This window comes from Pogona vitticeps, chromosome 2, assembly GCF_051106095.1.
Source record: "Pogona vitticeps strain Pit_001003342236 chromosome 2, PviZW2.1, whole genome shotgun sequence".
Taxonomy (NCBI): Eukaryota; Metazoa; Chordata; class Lepidosauria; order Squamata; family Agamidae; genus Pogona; species Pogona vitticeps.
In genome coordinates this window covers 229115883-229133821 of record NC_135784.1, presented here as the reverse complement: position 1 = coordinate 229133821, position 17939 = coordinate 229115883, and the positions used below count along the sequence as shown (strand labels likewise).

General features: G+C 40.4%; 1 protein-coding gene across 1 annotated transcript in view; it reads right to left on the bottom strand.

Moving 5' to 3' along the window:
* The window catches only part of GLDC (glycine decarboxylase), a 50882-nt gene extending 33288 nt beyond the window's left edge, over nt 1–17594 (bottom strand). Inside the window, exons 1-4 of the mRNA XM_020810391.3 lie at nt 17173–17594; nt 16652–16730; nt 8294–8429; nt 128–292 (exon numbers count right to left, since the gene is read on the bottom strand). Of these exons, the coding sequence (XP_020666050.3) occupies nt 128–292; nt 8294–8429; nt 16652–16730; nt 17173–17481 (689 nt within the window). The 5' untranslated portion in view covers nt 17482–17594. The remainder of the gene's footprint in view (nt 1–127; nt 293–8293; nt 8430–16651; nt 16731–17172) is intronic.
* Nucleotides 17595–17939: the final 345 nt, after the last annotated feature.

Here is a 17939-nt window from a genome sequence, read left to right as displayed (position 1 = left end):
CTTTGTGCTATCTTTTAAATTAGAGGTCTGTGGGAAGTGCTTCTTGAACACAAACAACAACACTTAGCTCCTGAGCTACTTCATAAATAAAAAAGCATTCAAATTATTTTTTATTTGAGTGTATTACCTGTGGCATAACTGCATAGCTTCTGCTGCAGCTGTTCCTTCATCCAGTAATGAAGCATTGGACACATCCATTCCTGTGATGTCACAGACCATAGTCTGGTAATTCAGTAAACTCTCCAGCCTTCCTTGAGAGACCTCTGGCTGGTAAGGAGTATACTGAGTAATCCTATTAAAAATAACATTAATCTATGTTGTACCTGTCCAAAGAAAGCAAAAACAACTACACATTTTGCAATGTCATAGCTGTTTACCTTACGGCCTGCAATGCTACCCCACGACTCCATTAAAAAAACATTTAGCACATTTATGTTCCAGAAGACTGAGCTTTCACTCTGGGGGTTTCAGGAGCTCCTCTAGGGCCCTCGGCCTTCCAGTTTTGCTGTGATAAAGCAAATCTGGAAATGGCAGTCCAAGCATTTATGGTTTACTTTTTTTAATGGCTGAAAACAATGCCTGACAGACACATACCCTAATCTGGCCCTGCAGCCCCCTGCAATAGCTATCCCACTCTGTGAGCAGGGTAGGGAAAATGCCATTCGACTTTGCTCTATGTTCGTAGTATTTTACAAGCAAAACATGCAATATGTGACTCAACTCTTAAAACAGGAAACTATTTGCTCCTGAGAAATAATTGCCATCCTTCATGCCTATCTTCTAACAGCTATTGCAGTTCCTGCTAAAAATGTTCAGGTTCATTCATTTGTCCATTTAAGATTTTCTGCTTGGTATCATCCGATTGTTATGATTTTTCTTTTTTAACTTTTAAGTGAATGAACAGAAACATACACAATTCCTGGCTGAAACAAACTAGAATGCAGCCTACTGCATCCTCTTGTGGCTGCATAAATGTTATTATCAAAACATGAAGTTTCACTCTAGTTAGTCAAAACACCCAAGCAGCTTGCCACAGGACATAATGGATTTGGCAAAGTATGCTTAGTTTTAGTGCATCTTCTGCATGAAACAAATGCTTGCTTTCAGAAGAAGTGTCTGCCCATGGACATAGGGGAAAAAATTTGAGCAACAAACACTACATCAAAACTTTTCTGATTTAAGTGCCACAGAGGGGTTTTGGTTTATTGAGAGAGAACTTAGGAACACCAATTTAGTAATGAAGTTGGTAATGTTCACCGTCCAAAAGAGAGTCACAGGAGACATTTAAACTTTTTAAGTTAACTGTTAGGAACAGGCAAGGAGTTCACCTTTGTTATGCAATAATTGTACTGGTTCACTTAGCAGTGTATTAACTGGGATTTAGAGATCTAAGTTAGGCACATAAAAAAGCTTTGACATGCCTTGTGGTTTTAAAAATAATAATTTCTCCCTTTGAACAGCAGAAAGCAAAGCTGCACAAAATAGTTTGGAAAATTCCCTAACTGTGAATATAAGTTTTGTCATCTGGTGGGGGCCGTCCAGGCTAAGACTATAATCTTTTTGCAGACTTCAGGCCTCAGATTTCAGTACATTCATTTTGTTTAGGCCAGGGACTGGCAACCTTGGTGTGGCTAAAGATTTTTTTTTTTACATTGATTGGCTGCTTGGAGGCCACACTTCAAAGTGAAAACAGGTAAGGTGGAAAAAGGCATGGCTAAAATGATTAATTAGCCAATTTCTTTCTTAACTTTTAAAAAAATTATTACAGTTTTTCAGTATCTACTCAATAAATAAAGTTTATGATTTAAGACTTAATAAAGTACCTTTGACTGGCTGAAATCTTATATAAAAAACTCTGTATGAAATCAACGTGCAACAGATTGTTGTTGTTGTTGTTTAATCGTTAAGTCGTGTCCAACTCTTCATGACCCCATGGACCACAGCATGCCAGGCCCTCCTGTCTTTCACTGCCTCCCGGAGTTTGGTCAAATTCATGTTGATAGTTTTCATGACACTGTCCAACGATCTCGTCCTCTGTCGTCCCCTTCTCCTCTTGCCTTCACACTTTCCCAACATCAGGGTCTTTTCCAGGGAGTCTTCTCAGGAGATGGCTAAAGTATTGGAGCCAGTGAGCAATCAGGGTTGATTTCCTTCCGAATTGATAGGTTTGTTCTCCTTGCAGTCCAGGGGACTCTCAGGAGCCTCTTCCAGCACCACAATTCAAAAGCATCAATTCTTCAGCAGTAAGACTTCTTTATGGTCCAGCTCTCACTTCCATACATCACTAATGGAAAACCATAGCTTTGACTATGCAGAACTTTGTCAGCAAAGTGATGTCTCTGCTTTTTAAGATGCTGTCAAGGTTTGTCATCAGTTTCCTCCCAAGAAGCAGGCGTCTTTTAATTTCATGACTGCTGTCACTATCTGCAGTAATCATGGAGCCCAAGGAAGTAAAATATGTCACTGCCTCCTTATTGTCCCCTTCTATTTGCCTGGAGGTGAAGGGATCAGTGGCCATGATCTTAGTTTATTTTTTTATGTTGAGCTTCAGACCATTTTTTGCGCTGTCCTCTTTCACCCTCATTAGAGGTTCTTTAATTTCTCCTCGCTTTCTGCCATTACAGTGGTATCATCTGCATATTTGAGGTTGTTGATATTTCTTCCGGCAATCTTAATTCCGGCTTGGGATTCTTCCAGTCCAGCCTTTCGCATGAGGTATTCTGCATATAAGTTAAATAAACAGGGAGACAATATACAGCCTTGTCGTACTCCTTTCCCAATTTTGAACCAATCAGTTGTTCCATATTCAGTTCTAACTGTTGCTTCCTGTCCCACATATAGATTTCTCAGGAGATGGATAAGATGGTCAGACACTCCCATTTCTTTAAGAACTTGCCATAGTTTGCTGTGGTCCACACATTCAAAGGCTTTTGTGTAGTCAATGAAGCAGATGTTTTTTCTGGAACTCTCTGGCTTTCTCCATAGTCCAGCGCATGTTAGCAATTTGGTCTCGAGTTCCTCTGCCCCTTCGAAATCCAGCTTATACTTCTGGGAGTTCTCGATCCACATACTGATGAAGCCTGCCTTGTAGGAGTTTGAGCATAACCTTGCTAGCGTGTGAAATGAGTGCAATTGTACGGTAGTTGGAGCATTTTTTGGCACTGCCCTTCTTTGGGATTGGGATGTAGACTGATCTTTTCCAATCCTTTGGCCACTGCTGAGTTTTCCAAACTTGCTGGCATATTGAGGGTAGCACCTTAACAGCGTCGTCTTTTAAGATTTTAAATAGTCTGACTGGAATGATATCACCTCCACTGGCCTTGTTGTTAGCCATGCTTTCTAAGGCCCACTTGATTCCACTCTCCAGGATATCTTGCTCAAGGTCAGCAGCAACACTATCTTGTCCGGGACATCCAGATCTTTCTGGTATAATTTCTCTGTGTATTCTTGCCACTGTTCTTGATGTCTTCTGCTTCCATAAGGTCCCTCCCATTTTTGTCCTTCGTCATGTCAATCTTTGCACAAAATGTTCCTTTCATATCTCCAATTTTCTTGAACAGGTCTCTGGTTTTTCCCTTTCTATTATTTTCCTCTGTTTCTTTGCATTGTTCATTTAAGAAGGCCCTCTTTCTCCTTGCTATTCTTCAGAAGTCTGCATTCCATTTTCTGAAACTTTCCTTATCTCCCTTGCATTTTGTTTCCCTTCTCTTCTCTGTTATTTGTAAGGCCTCGTTGGACAGCCACTTTGCTTTCTTGCATTTCCTTTTCTTTGGGATGGTTTTTTTTTTTTTTGCTGTCTCCTGTACAATGTTACAAGCCTCCATCCATAATTCTTCAGACACTCTGTCCACCAAATTGAGTTCCTTAAATCTGTTCTTCGCTTCCACTGTATATTCATTAGAGATTTGGTTTAGATTGTACCTGAATAGCCCAGTGGTTTTTCCTACTGTTTTGTTTAAGCTTGAGTTTTGCTATAAGAAACTGATGATCAGCTCCAGGTTTTTGCTGACTGTATAGAGCTTCTCCATCTTTGGCTGCAGAGAACATAACCAATTTGATTTCGGTAGTACCCATCTGGTGATGTCTATGTGTAGTCTCGCCTCTTGTGTTGTTAAAGTGCAACAGATAATGTCCAAGAAAATGTATTAATGTACGACAAATCATATCTAAAACAGGATTTCAGTCAATATGTAAAAATCAAATTTATTCCTTTGGGCACATTCATCTAACAGAATCACAGAACTGTAAGTCGGTGACTCCCTGATAGTTAACAATCCCCAAGACTTAAGCTGCTTAATCAATTAAACTTAAGCTCTTAAAAGAACTAAAGGCTTATTCCCCTACAAACCACAGTTAAGGTCTAAGAAATAAATGCTGTAGAAATTCTTGGAAAGAAGGTGAGAAGATGGGCTGTTTAAATTCACACTGACAAAAAGGCTTGCTTGGTGTCTTACTAAGGGGCATGTACAGATTTAATGATTTTTCATCAACGATTGGCAGCAAACTTGAGACTTGAAGAGTCTCAACCATTCTGGATAGCCACGGAAGACACTGGTCTGAAATTAAGGGCAGGAGAGTCTTACCTGCAGACCACACCTTTTCCCAGATTTTATATCTGGCTCTTGCCATCACTCTAATATCTTAACATTCTAAAATGTTTACATCTTGATTCTGTTTGGGCCTTTTTTAAACTTGGTTTTACAGTAATATTTATTTATTACTTGCCCTTGATGAGAACTAGCACAATGGCATTGCTTTTGTTGTTCAGTTGTTAAGTTGTGTCCAACCCTTCATGATCCCATGGACCAGAGCACGCCATGGCATTGCTAGCTGGCTAGAATACATACATTTAAATGAAGAAATCACTAAGAAATAGCATGATTTTAAATAAACTCATTCATGATGAATAAAATCTTTGAAATCATACATTTTTCTCACACCATAATTACTTTTTGGACTAGTAAGAAAGCAATTATCTTCTTTCTTGAGTGAAAAAAAATTAGCCTTCCTATACTGGTTCGGGGGGGGAACAATACACAGGCCCACCCCTATTTTTGTGTGCTGTTGCGCCCAACAGGCCTTTTGCTCTTGTGAAAATGAAGTGAATCAAGTTCCCCAAATGTACCAGAAAGTGCAATTCTACTTTAAGCAAGACATGCAGCCCCAGTGGGCCTTGTTTTAGCAAAAACAAAAGGCCAAAGAAGGTAAAAACTTTTTAAAAGCAGAAGCGAACCCTCCACAACTTCTAGCCTGAATGAAAAGGAACAGTGCAGGTCACAGAAAGTCCTGCTGCAAGGATCTGGGCCACAGCTATGGCAGATTTACACTCACACTAATATTATTATCTATGTAAGTTCTTCTTCCACCCCATCTCAATATTTACACTGTTACTGAATGCCTCTATTAAATACATGTACATTTCACATTTTAGGATTATCTCATCATCTCCATTAGGAGAGCAATGCCTTGTTCTGCCTTTAACTAAAAAGAAGTGTAGCATAATCCAATGCAACTAAAGCGTACAGCATTGCACACACGTTAAGAAATCGCTTACAGCAATATTATTATAAATGTAAATAAACATCATACAGGCAAATACTGCTATGACAAACTAGATTTCGTGGGTTAAGTCTAGACTTATTGTCAATTCATTCAAGAAGCCAAACATTCTTTCTATTGTCTGCCTATTCATTGATGTTCCTGTCACGTCATTTGAATTAATTAGCTTGGTTTCTAGGGCAACACCACAGCAGACATTGTGAAAACAATCAGGAAGCATAGGCACGAAAATGTGTGCAGCCTAACATAGCCTCATAATGTCACACATTTAACAGCTGATTGTAGGTTAGTGAGCCAAACAATTCAACTTAGATTTTAAGCCATTTTGATCTATACACTTAATGCCAAATGTAAAAAGAGGAGTACCATATTGTCTAAGGACAAAACTCTGAGACATTCTAAAAGCCTCTCTTTAAAATGCAGTTATAAATACTGTACCTGAAAGGTACAAAAGCCATTTTGGTTCACATTTAGAAAATTAGCTGTTTCAAGCAAATTTCCACCCACTATTAGACTGTGGAAATTTTACAAGGTATTTTAGCTCATTTATTTTAATAACAAGATTTCACTATAATACTACTGAATGGCATCAATTTTGTTTTTCTCTAAAAACTAAACATAACAGGAAAGGAAATAAAGAGCAGATTCATGCAAACTCATTGTTTTCCAGTGTCTGCATTGAAAGGCACATATACAACTAGCTGAATATACGAGTAAAACAACATAAACCACATTTTCTTAAAAGCTTGACTAGAACTACCATGTTTTCATAAGTCAGATTCATGTAAACTGAATGCATATAAATTCACTAACAACCAGAAATAAAATAATTTGTTTGAAAATTGCTTCTCAGTTTAAACTAAAACTTTTAGAAACCAATTTAATGGCTAGGGACTGTTGAGTCTCAACTGACATAGAAAAGAAAATGGCATAACTATCTGATTTTGGATTACGGCCTTAATGATCTTACAGAAATGGAGGATTTGGTTTGTGATCTGCATTACTTGAGTGGTGAAGTTTAGTAAAGGCAAAGGTTCCCCTTGACAATTTTTGTCCAGTCGTGTTGGACTCTAGGGAGCGGTGCTCATCCCCGTTTTCAAGCCATAGAGCCAGCGTTTTGTCTGAAGACAATCTTCCGTGGTCACATGGCTAGTGCGACTTAGACACGGAATGCTGTTACCTTCCCACTGAGGTGGTCCCTATTTATCTACTTGCATTTGCATGCTTTCGAACCGCTAGGTTGGCGGGAGCTGGGACAAGCAACGGGCACTCACTCTGTCGCGTGGATTCGATTTTACAATTGCTGGTCTTCTGACCCTGCAGCACAGGCTTCTGCGGATTAGCCCACAGCACCACCACATCTCTCCTTGGTGAAGTTTAGTAGACAACTAATAAATCAATTCTCCACTATCCACCACCATTTCATGCATTGTATATGGTGCTATAAAACAAAACTTGCAAAAACTAATCTTAAAAGATGAATCTTTGCTTGCCAAATCTGGCATTGCATGCTGTTCGCTTGATAAAACTGTTAATTGTTTGCAAAAATTATAAAGAACTAACACAAGAACAAAGTCCTTGCTCTTTTGACACCATTTCTCCTGATCTTTCAATTCTGTTGTCATCCAAAAATTAATTTTACATACCCATATACATTTTCTATATTTACAAAATAATGGAGACATATGTACTTGAATGGGATGTACTTTTGCAGACCACACTTTTCCATATTTCCTCTGAACACTTGACAACTGTGTTGGTATCTCCAAAGATATACATATAGTGTACAGTAGTTACATCAGGAGCAATTACTAGTGTGCTTCTGAATCATTTTGAATGCTTAAATTCAAGTATGCCCGACAACTGTAAAGTAGTGACCGGTACCAGAAGGAGTGTAGAATCTAACACTTCCCTTGTACATTATCAACTGAAGTAGAATATTCCACAAATGCGTATTTCTAAGTATCTAGACCACAGTTTTATAATATATGGGAATAGGTTCTATGGGACTCAGTGGGATTTATCCCTGAATTGACATGGATTATATATACTTTCAGTTGCTCATGATTCTTCCATCCACTAGATAATGCAGGAACATAACATACAGGTCTTTTTCAAAAAAGGATGCAGACAGAAAGCCACCAACAGTCTATGGATTAGCCATATTAGCCTTAAGCTAGTATGCACACCGTGATATTAACCAGAAAGGGAACTGAAGAGTTTTCTTTTTCACTTAGTTTGAAATGGCTTGCCTTAAATGGTGACTATAACTGCTGCAGCCAGAGAGAGCACACAGCTCTTTCATCTTGCAACCACTTGCACAAAATTATTTTCTACTTGCACTGAGTAGATAAATGTCAAGTTTCTCATTTTCTGAATTAAAATGTCATAGCAATGACTGTAAATATAGAAAACCATTTACCTGTTCCTGCACACAAATCTAGTTCCTTTACCAAAACTAGTAAACTGGCATACAGTTCTTATTAACGATGAATACACACACACACACACACACACACACACACACACACAGAGAGAGAGAGAGAGAGAGAGAGAGAGAGAGAGAAAACAAAAACAAGATTTCTATTCCTTTGATAAAATCTGATTTTGACATAATTTTCCTGTCATTAACATCCTGAATCACCACAACAGGTGCCATTTATGTGTTCCCATATATTAACAATACGTACGACACAGCAATGTGTGTGTTTAATGAGAAAACAATGTACTTTACCATCCTGCATTCTCCAACAGATTCCTCACAATGGCCTGGGGGGCTGCACAGTTGTAATATCCCATACCAATATAGGACCTCCAGATCTTGTTCTTGCTGGCAATATTGTGTAAGGTTTCAAGAATTTCATTTTCACCTAATTAGAAAGAATGTTACAGAAGAACTCTTACAATTGATGACAATGACAACGACAAGAATAAATAAATAAATAAATAAATAAATAAATAAATAAATAAATAAATAAAATAAATAAATAAAAATAAAAATAAAAATAAAAATAAAAATAAAAATAAAAATAATAATAATAATAATAATAATTATTATTATGATGATGATGATGATGATGATGATGATGATGATGATGATGATGATGATGAGCCTCTTGCCCCATATCTTCTTTTGCAGGTATTATATTTAGGACTTGCTAACATCGATGTGTCTTTTTAACCCACTATCTCCCTCCCATTCTTACTTTGCTGACTAGCAATGTTGACATTCCTGGTTCAAATTAAGTTGTGTTACAATAAAGAGATCATTCACAATTGCTTTATATTCCCTGAGATCTATAAGACAATCTCCAGGACCACACTGGCCCAAATGCAACTGGCAAAAAACCTTGTGTGTAAGGCAAGTGTGCAGTGGTTCCCCCAACCCTTATGTAAGGTTCTCTTTGGGCTATTAACTGCATGCAACAGAAAGCCTGCCAGAGAGTGGGGGGAATTACGATCGCCCTTACACAACTGCTTTAGTAAACAGGATTCTGTCCAACACAATTTTCAAAAATACTTGGGAGGAGATCATCTGTTCAAACATAATGATTCCCTGTCTTAGATGCTCTAGTATCGTAGCCCGTGATACCATAATTAGTATAGAATGTTTTGGGCCCCACTCCTAGTGGATTTAGTCATAGACAACTTTTACATCATGATATCCACAGGCATCATCTGCTATGCTGCAATACATCTACAAAGGACATTTTATTGCTGTTTACTGAACAATCTCCATATATTTTGCTGGTAAATTTCACAAAAATCCCGCCAGCATCTGTTTCTTATAACCTGATGAGTGAAAAAACAATAATTGATGAGAAAACTGCCCAATCCTTCAGGTGATAGTCAAGGCTCTTTGAAATCTTAGCCAAAATCCTGTTGGGGATTTAGCCTAGTAGATTTGTACTTTCTGGGAAATCACAGAAGGACTGTAACCAAGACAGAATTGTACAAGTAGTGCTGAATACAAACTGTTATGCTTTCTGAGACCCCCTGACTCAGCCACAGGCTGCCAATGGCAGGCTTGCTGCAAGTGTTATGCGGTGTGCCCTAGACTTGAGGTTTTTGTTGTGCAACCAGTTATCTAACATTGTGATCCAGTGCAATGTTCATGTAACTTTAAATATGGATATTTATACTACATGATTGCACCGCAAGATACCATCACTTACATACAAGTATTTCAGCACTTTTTATTCAACATTGTTTCAGTAACATCATGGCATTGTTTACGCTGTGACTGGAATAAAATTAATGTAGAGCCACACTGAACATGTTCAGGAACTGTCTGATCAAACAGCTAAACACCACTAGGAACAAAAGATACGCAGATTTTCCCTTCAAAGTGTTTTCAATCAAACTCAAGAGTTTGAAAAAATTGTAAAATATAATTTCTCATTTAATCCCACTCCAAAATGACCTACCACAACATTCAGAGATTGTTTGGAACTGCATCTACTTAAGGAGGGATGTTGCCTAAAGCAGGCGTCCCCAAACCCCAGTCCACAACCCGATGCCGGTCCGTGGCTATGGCAGGACCGGGCTGCGGAGACAGATCTCCCACCCTCCTCACATGCCCTCCCTCCACCCACCCCACCTGCATGGCCCACCACCTGCAAGCACAGGTGCCCCTCCGCGACCACCCCTGCCCCTTTGCACATGTGCATGAGCACATTCTGCCCCTCCGTGCATGCCCATGAGTGCATTCTGCCTCTCCGCGCATATGTGCAAGCATGCCCCTCCCCTCCACAAGTGTGCTCTGCCCTGCCGCACATGCAAATGAGTGTGCCCCACCCCTCCACGCATGCACACCAGCACCCCCTCCATGCATGCGTACAAGCATGCCCTTCCCCTCCGTGGAAGCGCCCTGCCCACCCGTGAGCATGGGGGTGCCCCCCCACAAATGGAATCCCCCCATCTGGTCCACAACTCAGAAAAGGTTGGGGACCACTGGCCTAAAGGAAAAAACCAAGTCAAACCCAACTTCCTTGTCCCGTATATAGAGAAGCAGGCAATACTGGAATTCCCAGTTTTAGTTTGTAACTCTCCTGTTGCATCCATACTTTAGGTCTCACAACAGAAGCATTAAACTATTTTTTTCTGGGATATGTGACCAGAATCCATTGAGTTAAGGAGCTTGTATTTATCCCATGGAATCTTTGTTTTCCTCAACTAACTCCAATTTCATGTCAGAAACCAATTCTGAAACCCTCCTCAGTTGAACTGTTGTGTCCCATAACATGGGAAAGTGGTGTTCAAATAAACGCCTTATATTACTTTTTTATATTCACATGATTTGCTTCATGGTCCTTTAGACCCTGGCTCTCATCTTCAGTAAACATATTACATCTATCAGTGTCAAGTAACACTGATATCTTCAAAGAAGCACAGAGTATTCTATATCACCCTTCCTCACCTTCTCACCTTGGCATAGTGCCCTCAAAATTTACTGGATTACAACTGTTCTGACCCCAATACGCAAGTCCAATGACCATGCTCTATGGGGATGATAGGTGTTGTACTCCAATGCTTATGGAAGGTGCTGGGCTGAGGAAGCCCGAGTCAAATGGGCACACTATAGATTATAAATCTATTTGATTAATTTGAGATTCTCCCCCTCCATTTCATTCAATGACAAAACTATGAAGCAATGTAGTCAGAGTCAGAAAAGCTGGAAATACGAGAGGTCAGTAAACACTCATTAAGAAACACTTGGAAATCAGCCATCCTTCTCAGGCTAGTGCTTCCAGTTTTCTAGGGCAGCAGATCAGATGAAGTACATCACAGCAAACCCGCTACCATGAAAACAATTGAGCTATCTTACTGGAACTTTAGCTAGCAATTCTTTTTGCTGAATAAATGCCTCCTGCTGACCTTGTTCATTTCTCCTAGCACAGAGTATTGCGTAACATAATCAGAGGCAATGATCTTAATGTGTACCAAGAATAGAGTTCATTGATCTTTTGGAACTGTTATCACATAACTGAGGAAAGACAAGGGGGAAAAGAGAGCACTGCACATACAGTTCCCATGTTGTCATTCTCAGATCTTTAGGAACAAATGTTACTTTTCCCAGGAAAAGTGCCCATTTGTGTCCAGATCTAATGGAGCTTTCTATCCACACAGCACCATAATTCAGCTCCATAAACCACAAATATAGCTTATCAGAATACAATCAAAGCTTTAAGAAAAAATGTAGATTATTTACTAAATTGACAATTTTGTAACAAAAGCTCTTATAACAGCTTGGGTTTCAAAATTTTAATTGATGATTAACAAAAATAAGAAAAAGAAAATTGGAACACCAATATTACCAACATCTCATATTATTCTGCACAAAACAAGAATGTAATGCATATTTCTCTTTTTTGGTATTAAAAATGGTGGCCCATCTGTACTTCTACATATAGTATCTGAAATGAAGTGTGTTTGACAGAAATTTGAACATGCATGTTTTTATAACCACCTCAGTATACTCACAATTGATTACATGCATTGTAATAATGTTGATTCATATGGCATGCTAATCCAGTTTGAACTTATCCTGTGTTTAAGCAAGCTTCCAAACTCATAATCAGTCAGATGGACAAATCCACATGAAGTTGGATGGGAAATCCAAATACATACTGCATGTATGACTACCAGCCAAATAAGACAGCTGGAGTTGTTCATATACAGCCTTTTAAAGAAAGCCGGAATCCCACCAATCAGCTGCCCACAGTTGAGTGGCTAAATCTGCCCTTTCCTGTCCATTATCTGATTGGTAGAATTCAGCTTTGTTTTAAAGTTTAAAGGGGTCAGCATGCAGTTGTGGCTGGTACACAAGCAGGCTCTCACTTGGACCACCTCATTCTCTTCAAAGCCACTGAATGGTTGAAATGTTCAACTGATGTGCACACAAGCATCAAGACATCTGCACAATCAGCTTCATTCATGTATCAGATTTTTTCTAAAACTGGCCAAAGTACTTGCTTGCCCCCCTCGATCACTTTCATCATTCTGATCCAGTGGAACCTGGAAGTACAAAGTGTTCAGTAACAGGATCCAGTAAGTAGAGAGACTCAACTGATGTATAAACTTGTTGACATAGTAAGTGCATCAACATTACTCATATGATAAACAGATTTAATAAGAATAAGATGTAAGATACCAGACCGCCGTGAAACTAGCTTATTTGGAAAGTTCAGTTTACCAGCTTAAGTTTGGAGGTGTCCAGCTATTACTGGGAAAACTGCAGGTGTTGTTTCATCGGAGGTGCACTGCTCCATAGCAGTTTTTAGGGACTGGAAAATTAGTATATCAGTATAGGCTTACTGTGTCCATGAATGGAAATGTTCAGAGCTTCATTGAACAAATGACAATCTGTTACAGAATATTACTACAGTGGACCCTCTACTTACGGAATTAATCCATATTGGAACGATGGCTGCAGGTTAGGTCGAGTCTCCATTGACCTACAATGTATTGAAAACCGATTAATCCCGTAACCGGCCGTTTTTTCCCCATTTTTGTTCCATTTTGGTTTTTTCTAGTCTGTAGGTCGATTCTCTGGCTGCAAGTTGAACCTAAATTTTGCGGCCAGAGAAGTCTGTAACTCGAAAAGTCTGTAAGTCGAGCCGTCTGTAAGTCGAGCGTCCACTGTATTTGATACTAGTGATGTGGAGTTGATTTATTTTAAGAGTTAACAAGTAAGCACACAAAGAAAAAAAAGGATAATATTTCATAAAGTATGGTATGAATATTAATATAATTCCTTTATCATACAGAAATAACTGATTTTGTAACCTGTAGGCCCATGTATGGGAAGAGAGCTACAGTACGTTGCAACAGGTGATGAGAAAATGCCCTGGTTAGGGAGTGAGCCAGCTGTATTCTACTGAGTTTTTAAAATAGCTGTGATTATCTGGTTCAGTCCTGAAAAGGAAGGGTTTACATCCTGAATATGAAAAACCAAAGCAAATGCAGCAAGGGCTGCTAAGATTATATTTACCAGTTTAAAAAAGAAAAGAAAAAGAAAACAAGAATTGATGAATACTCCTTGTTTTGCTATTATAGCATGGCCATGGTCAAACTTTATAAGTCATGATCAAAAATACCTTAAAATATTTTCAAACAGGCAATTGTTCAGTTGTCAGTAACACCATATGATTAAATCAGCAGATGTTAGCCACCCTGGGTCCTTTTAAAGTGAAAGGTGGGGTAAAAATATACTAAATAAATATAATAAATGTGTAGCCTTGTGACTACTAACATGGTGCTAGTTAGCTAAGTGGAAGAATGAATTAAAGACCAAAGGAAAATCACATTGCTTTGATGTTAGTTTATAATGATACTTGTAGAAATGCTATTTTTCTTTAACAGAGCTGCTTCTAAAACAAACACCTGCTTCTTGACATTTTGTACTATCATTAACATACCGGATGTCATATAAAAATGCACATTTATGTACTTTCCACTGCCTGCCACTTTGGAACATATGAAGAGCAACTGGGAAAGGATTAATCTTTTCAAAGGCATCAGCATCAAAATACCCAGATATACCACTTCTCATGCATTGCCTTATTTGTCTCAAGGCATTATGGTCAGGCATCAAAGCTACTGTGGCAAAAATTATTTTGGGGATTTATGCCAGTGTAAGTGACAAATTGTGGCTAATTGGTTAAAGTAATCATGTGCTACTTTCACAAGAAATTCAGTTAACAGAAAATTTGCCATTGCAATTTATGCCGTGATACTTAGGAGAAATCTGCAGAAAATTGCTATTGCAGTTCATAAAGTGATACTTATAGCAGGGTAAATCCTCATTAGCGTTCTGGCCACCGAGTGTCCTTAAGGAACCACCATAAGAGCCATTGTGGCACAGCAGTGAGAATAATAAAGATTCAAGACTCCACATAGCCATGGAATTTGCTGGGTGTCTTGGAGCTACTCATTACGTCTCTACTCTACCTCACAGGATTGCTGTGAAGATAAAGTGGGGAGGAAAAGAATCATGTACTGTACACTACTTTGAGGTCCCTGGAAGAATACAAATGTAACTAGCAATAATTAATCATTGTGTATTTGTTGCTAAAATCATAAATAGTCTGGGACAAGCCCCAAATATTTGTGTGAACTAATTAATTAAAAGCTTCTTATCCCTTTGTTTTAGGTTCTGGGGTTTCCTGGGGTCATGGGAAAGCCTTCGGGATCCTTGGGACAGAAGGGGGAAATCCTTAAAAGCAAAAAATTGCTATCACTGGGATTGGGACCACTGCTGCCAACACAGCAATGATTTTTTGACTTTTAAAGGATTCCCTTCTCCCAAGGCTCCCGAATGACAAAAGGGAGCCCTACAAAATAGCGAAGTAATATATAATCATTGTGTGCTATCAGGTCAATAAGAGGATAGGAAGCTTTTAATTAATGTAAATTAAATGTTTCCAGTGCCCAAACTGGGTTATGCCAGGCGCAAAGTTACACAACAGGATTTTGTCTATTATTTCACTTAAAGATTAATATCATCTGTATTTGTGTTATTTTCAAATTCTGTTAGACCCCCCCAAAACTGAAATAAATAGGGTAGTTTATTAAACCACACTGTATCTATAAAGTGTGAAAAGAAAAAGAAAAGCAAAGTTTCCATCATCACAATCTGTTATCTCTGCCTAGAACCCTCCATTTCAGGTTTTATCATTCTCTTGGTTACTCCATTCCAGCTGCTGCCTCTGTTCTGTGATGTCATCACAAACTAACCAGATTGAACTGGCCAGGAACCTAACAGTGGCTGCAGGGCCTCAAGTTTACACTCAAACTGTAATGAGCAGCATCAAAAGGAGAGTAAAAGGGATCAAAATACTTTATGTGGTATATATTGAATTGCTGTCAAAGACATAGTCATGTCATTATAAATACATATATAGATATATATATAAAGAAGACTACACATGGAAAAAGGTCCTTGGGGAAGCTAGAATCTAAAATATCACCTCAGTGTAACTGTTCGGTTAAATCTTAGCAAACAGTCTGTCATCAACACATCTCCCAGGGACAAGCATTTTGATTAGTTAGCTTTCTTATATAATGTGTGTGTGAGAAAACAAAGAGACTTCATTAATAGTTTTATTTTAAAGTGTCTCTGCACCTCCCACTGGAGAAGTTATTACATGAGTAATAATTACAGAAAGATTGTTCAGTATGCTTTAAGTCCTAACAAAAAGACTTCCACCTATTTTTTGTTGAAAATGCAGCTTTTGTAAGCCACTAGAAAAATGTTTTTGCATTACAATTTTACAGGGGCAAGAGAAATTGATTGTAAAAATAACACACACAGTCTCTTTAGCTTTTCATGTGTGCATTAACAGTTACTCAAAAAAGCACGTTCACATATAGTATTCTACTGCTGCTGCAAACTGGTATATGAGAACAAACATTCTACTGTCAGTATTTGATGTCCTCTATCAATAATTTTTCTTGACCAGCACATTCTGATTGACAACTCCTAACTGGTTTTATTAATGTAATAATATGCAAAGTTTCATACTGGCATAGAAAAAGATAACTTCTGGTTTATAGAAGAGTGCAATAAATATTACAGTTAAGATTGGACAAAAAACATTTAGACATATCATAGTAATTTTAAATATCCTGTAGCCCCCAACACACTAGAATACTATGGTAGGTCCCAAGATACAATTCTTAAGTTCCCTTATTCCTTATTTAATGATTTATATATTGTATCTTCCTTCCTAGTCAAGGAAGACAACAACCGTCCTGAAAGAAATAAAGTAACAGACAGTAGACTTGGAGATGTTTAACAATGGGACCAAATTTAAGATTAACATGGTTATCTTTATATGTTCATATAAATTCTCTACTGCAGGTTTTAACAATTACCTCTATTAAACAACCTAATAATAACAATTGTCTGCCTTCAGCTCAGTTCTGACTTCTGGGGACACTTTTCAGAGTTTACTAGGTAGAAAATACTCAGAAGTGGCTTATCAGTCTATTGACAGGCAAATACATCTCTTTGACCCTATAAAGCCTATTAAATGAAAAACGAGAGGGGGGGCTTTTAATTTTATCGGGAATGGAAAAAAATACTTACAAATATGGTCATCCATCTTCAGAGGTCTCTGCAAGCGAATATTAGCAGGAATGGTTTTATCGATCAGCTCATCAATACTCTGAAAAACACAATAGACAGATCCAAGCGTGGCACAGGTCCTCTCCAAGTTTAAAGCTCCGCTCCGTCTCAGCCGCCGCCCCCCCCCCCCCGGAGGCACCGGCTCGGACAAAGGGCGGAAGAAGAGGCGCCGCGGGGGAAACTCTGCGCCTCCCGACGGTGGGAGCTCAACTAACGAAGCGCTGGACGACATCGGGTTTACACCCCCCCCCCTCAAGACACTTGGCAGGGAGAGGGGGAGGGGGAAGAAAGTGAAACGAGGCCAAATGACCCGACAGGGATGCTGAAGCGTTGTTGTGGGCACTGAGCGGAATTACAAAACAAAGCAACCGCGACTCTGGGGGCGGATCCGGGCAAGAGGGGCGCGTAAGGTGGAGGAAGGGTCGGGGGGCCACGGGAAAGCGGGCCGAGAAAGCGGGTCAAGTCCCGTCGAGTTGGCTCACCGACAGTCCCAGGGTCTGCAGCATCTCTCGCTTCTCTTTGTCCCCCGGGCCGATGTGCCGCTCGGAGAAATCGTCGTGCCTGGGCAGCAGCCGCTCGATGTGCCTGGCGGTGCGCTGGGCGGCCGCGGCGCTCCCGGCCAGAATGGTGCTGGTGGCGGTGGCGGTGGTGCTGGTGGCCCTGGCCCCCGCCAACCTCTGCTGCCCGCGGCGTCCCCATCGGCCCGGCGGCCGCTTGCTTCCGAAGGCGGTGCCGCGGGGGACGGTGCCCCGACCCACCAGCCGCCCCCACCACTGGACGTAAGACTGCATGATTCCCCGAGGACGCAAGAGACTCCCGCGCGCGCTGCCGGCACCTGCCGCTCCCTCACAACCCCCCAGCCAGGAGTCTTTTCGGCCAGCGCCGGCTCTCTTTATAGCCCCGCGCCAATGGCTAAGCCGCGGGGGAGGGGCCCTGCTGGGCCCGCCCCGCCCCGGCCAAGCCACCTGCTGAAAGGGCTGGCACCCGTCCCCCCCCCCTCTGCTCGCCCTCCCCACGGATGAGGGGCGGGAGAGCCAAGAGCCGCGGTGGGCGGCCCGGCCTCGCGACGTTCCTGGTCCGACGCAAAAAGCAAAAGCAAAACCGGGGGGAGGGAAGGGGCGCCTGGCGCGGCGCCCACGCGCTTCATAGGCTAGGAGGGACGCACACCCTCCCTCAGCCGGGGCGCCTGGGTCCCGCATGCCGTCCCGTTTCTCTCCTGGTCCTCTCAGCGATTTTCTTTCTGCCCTCC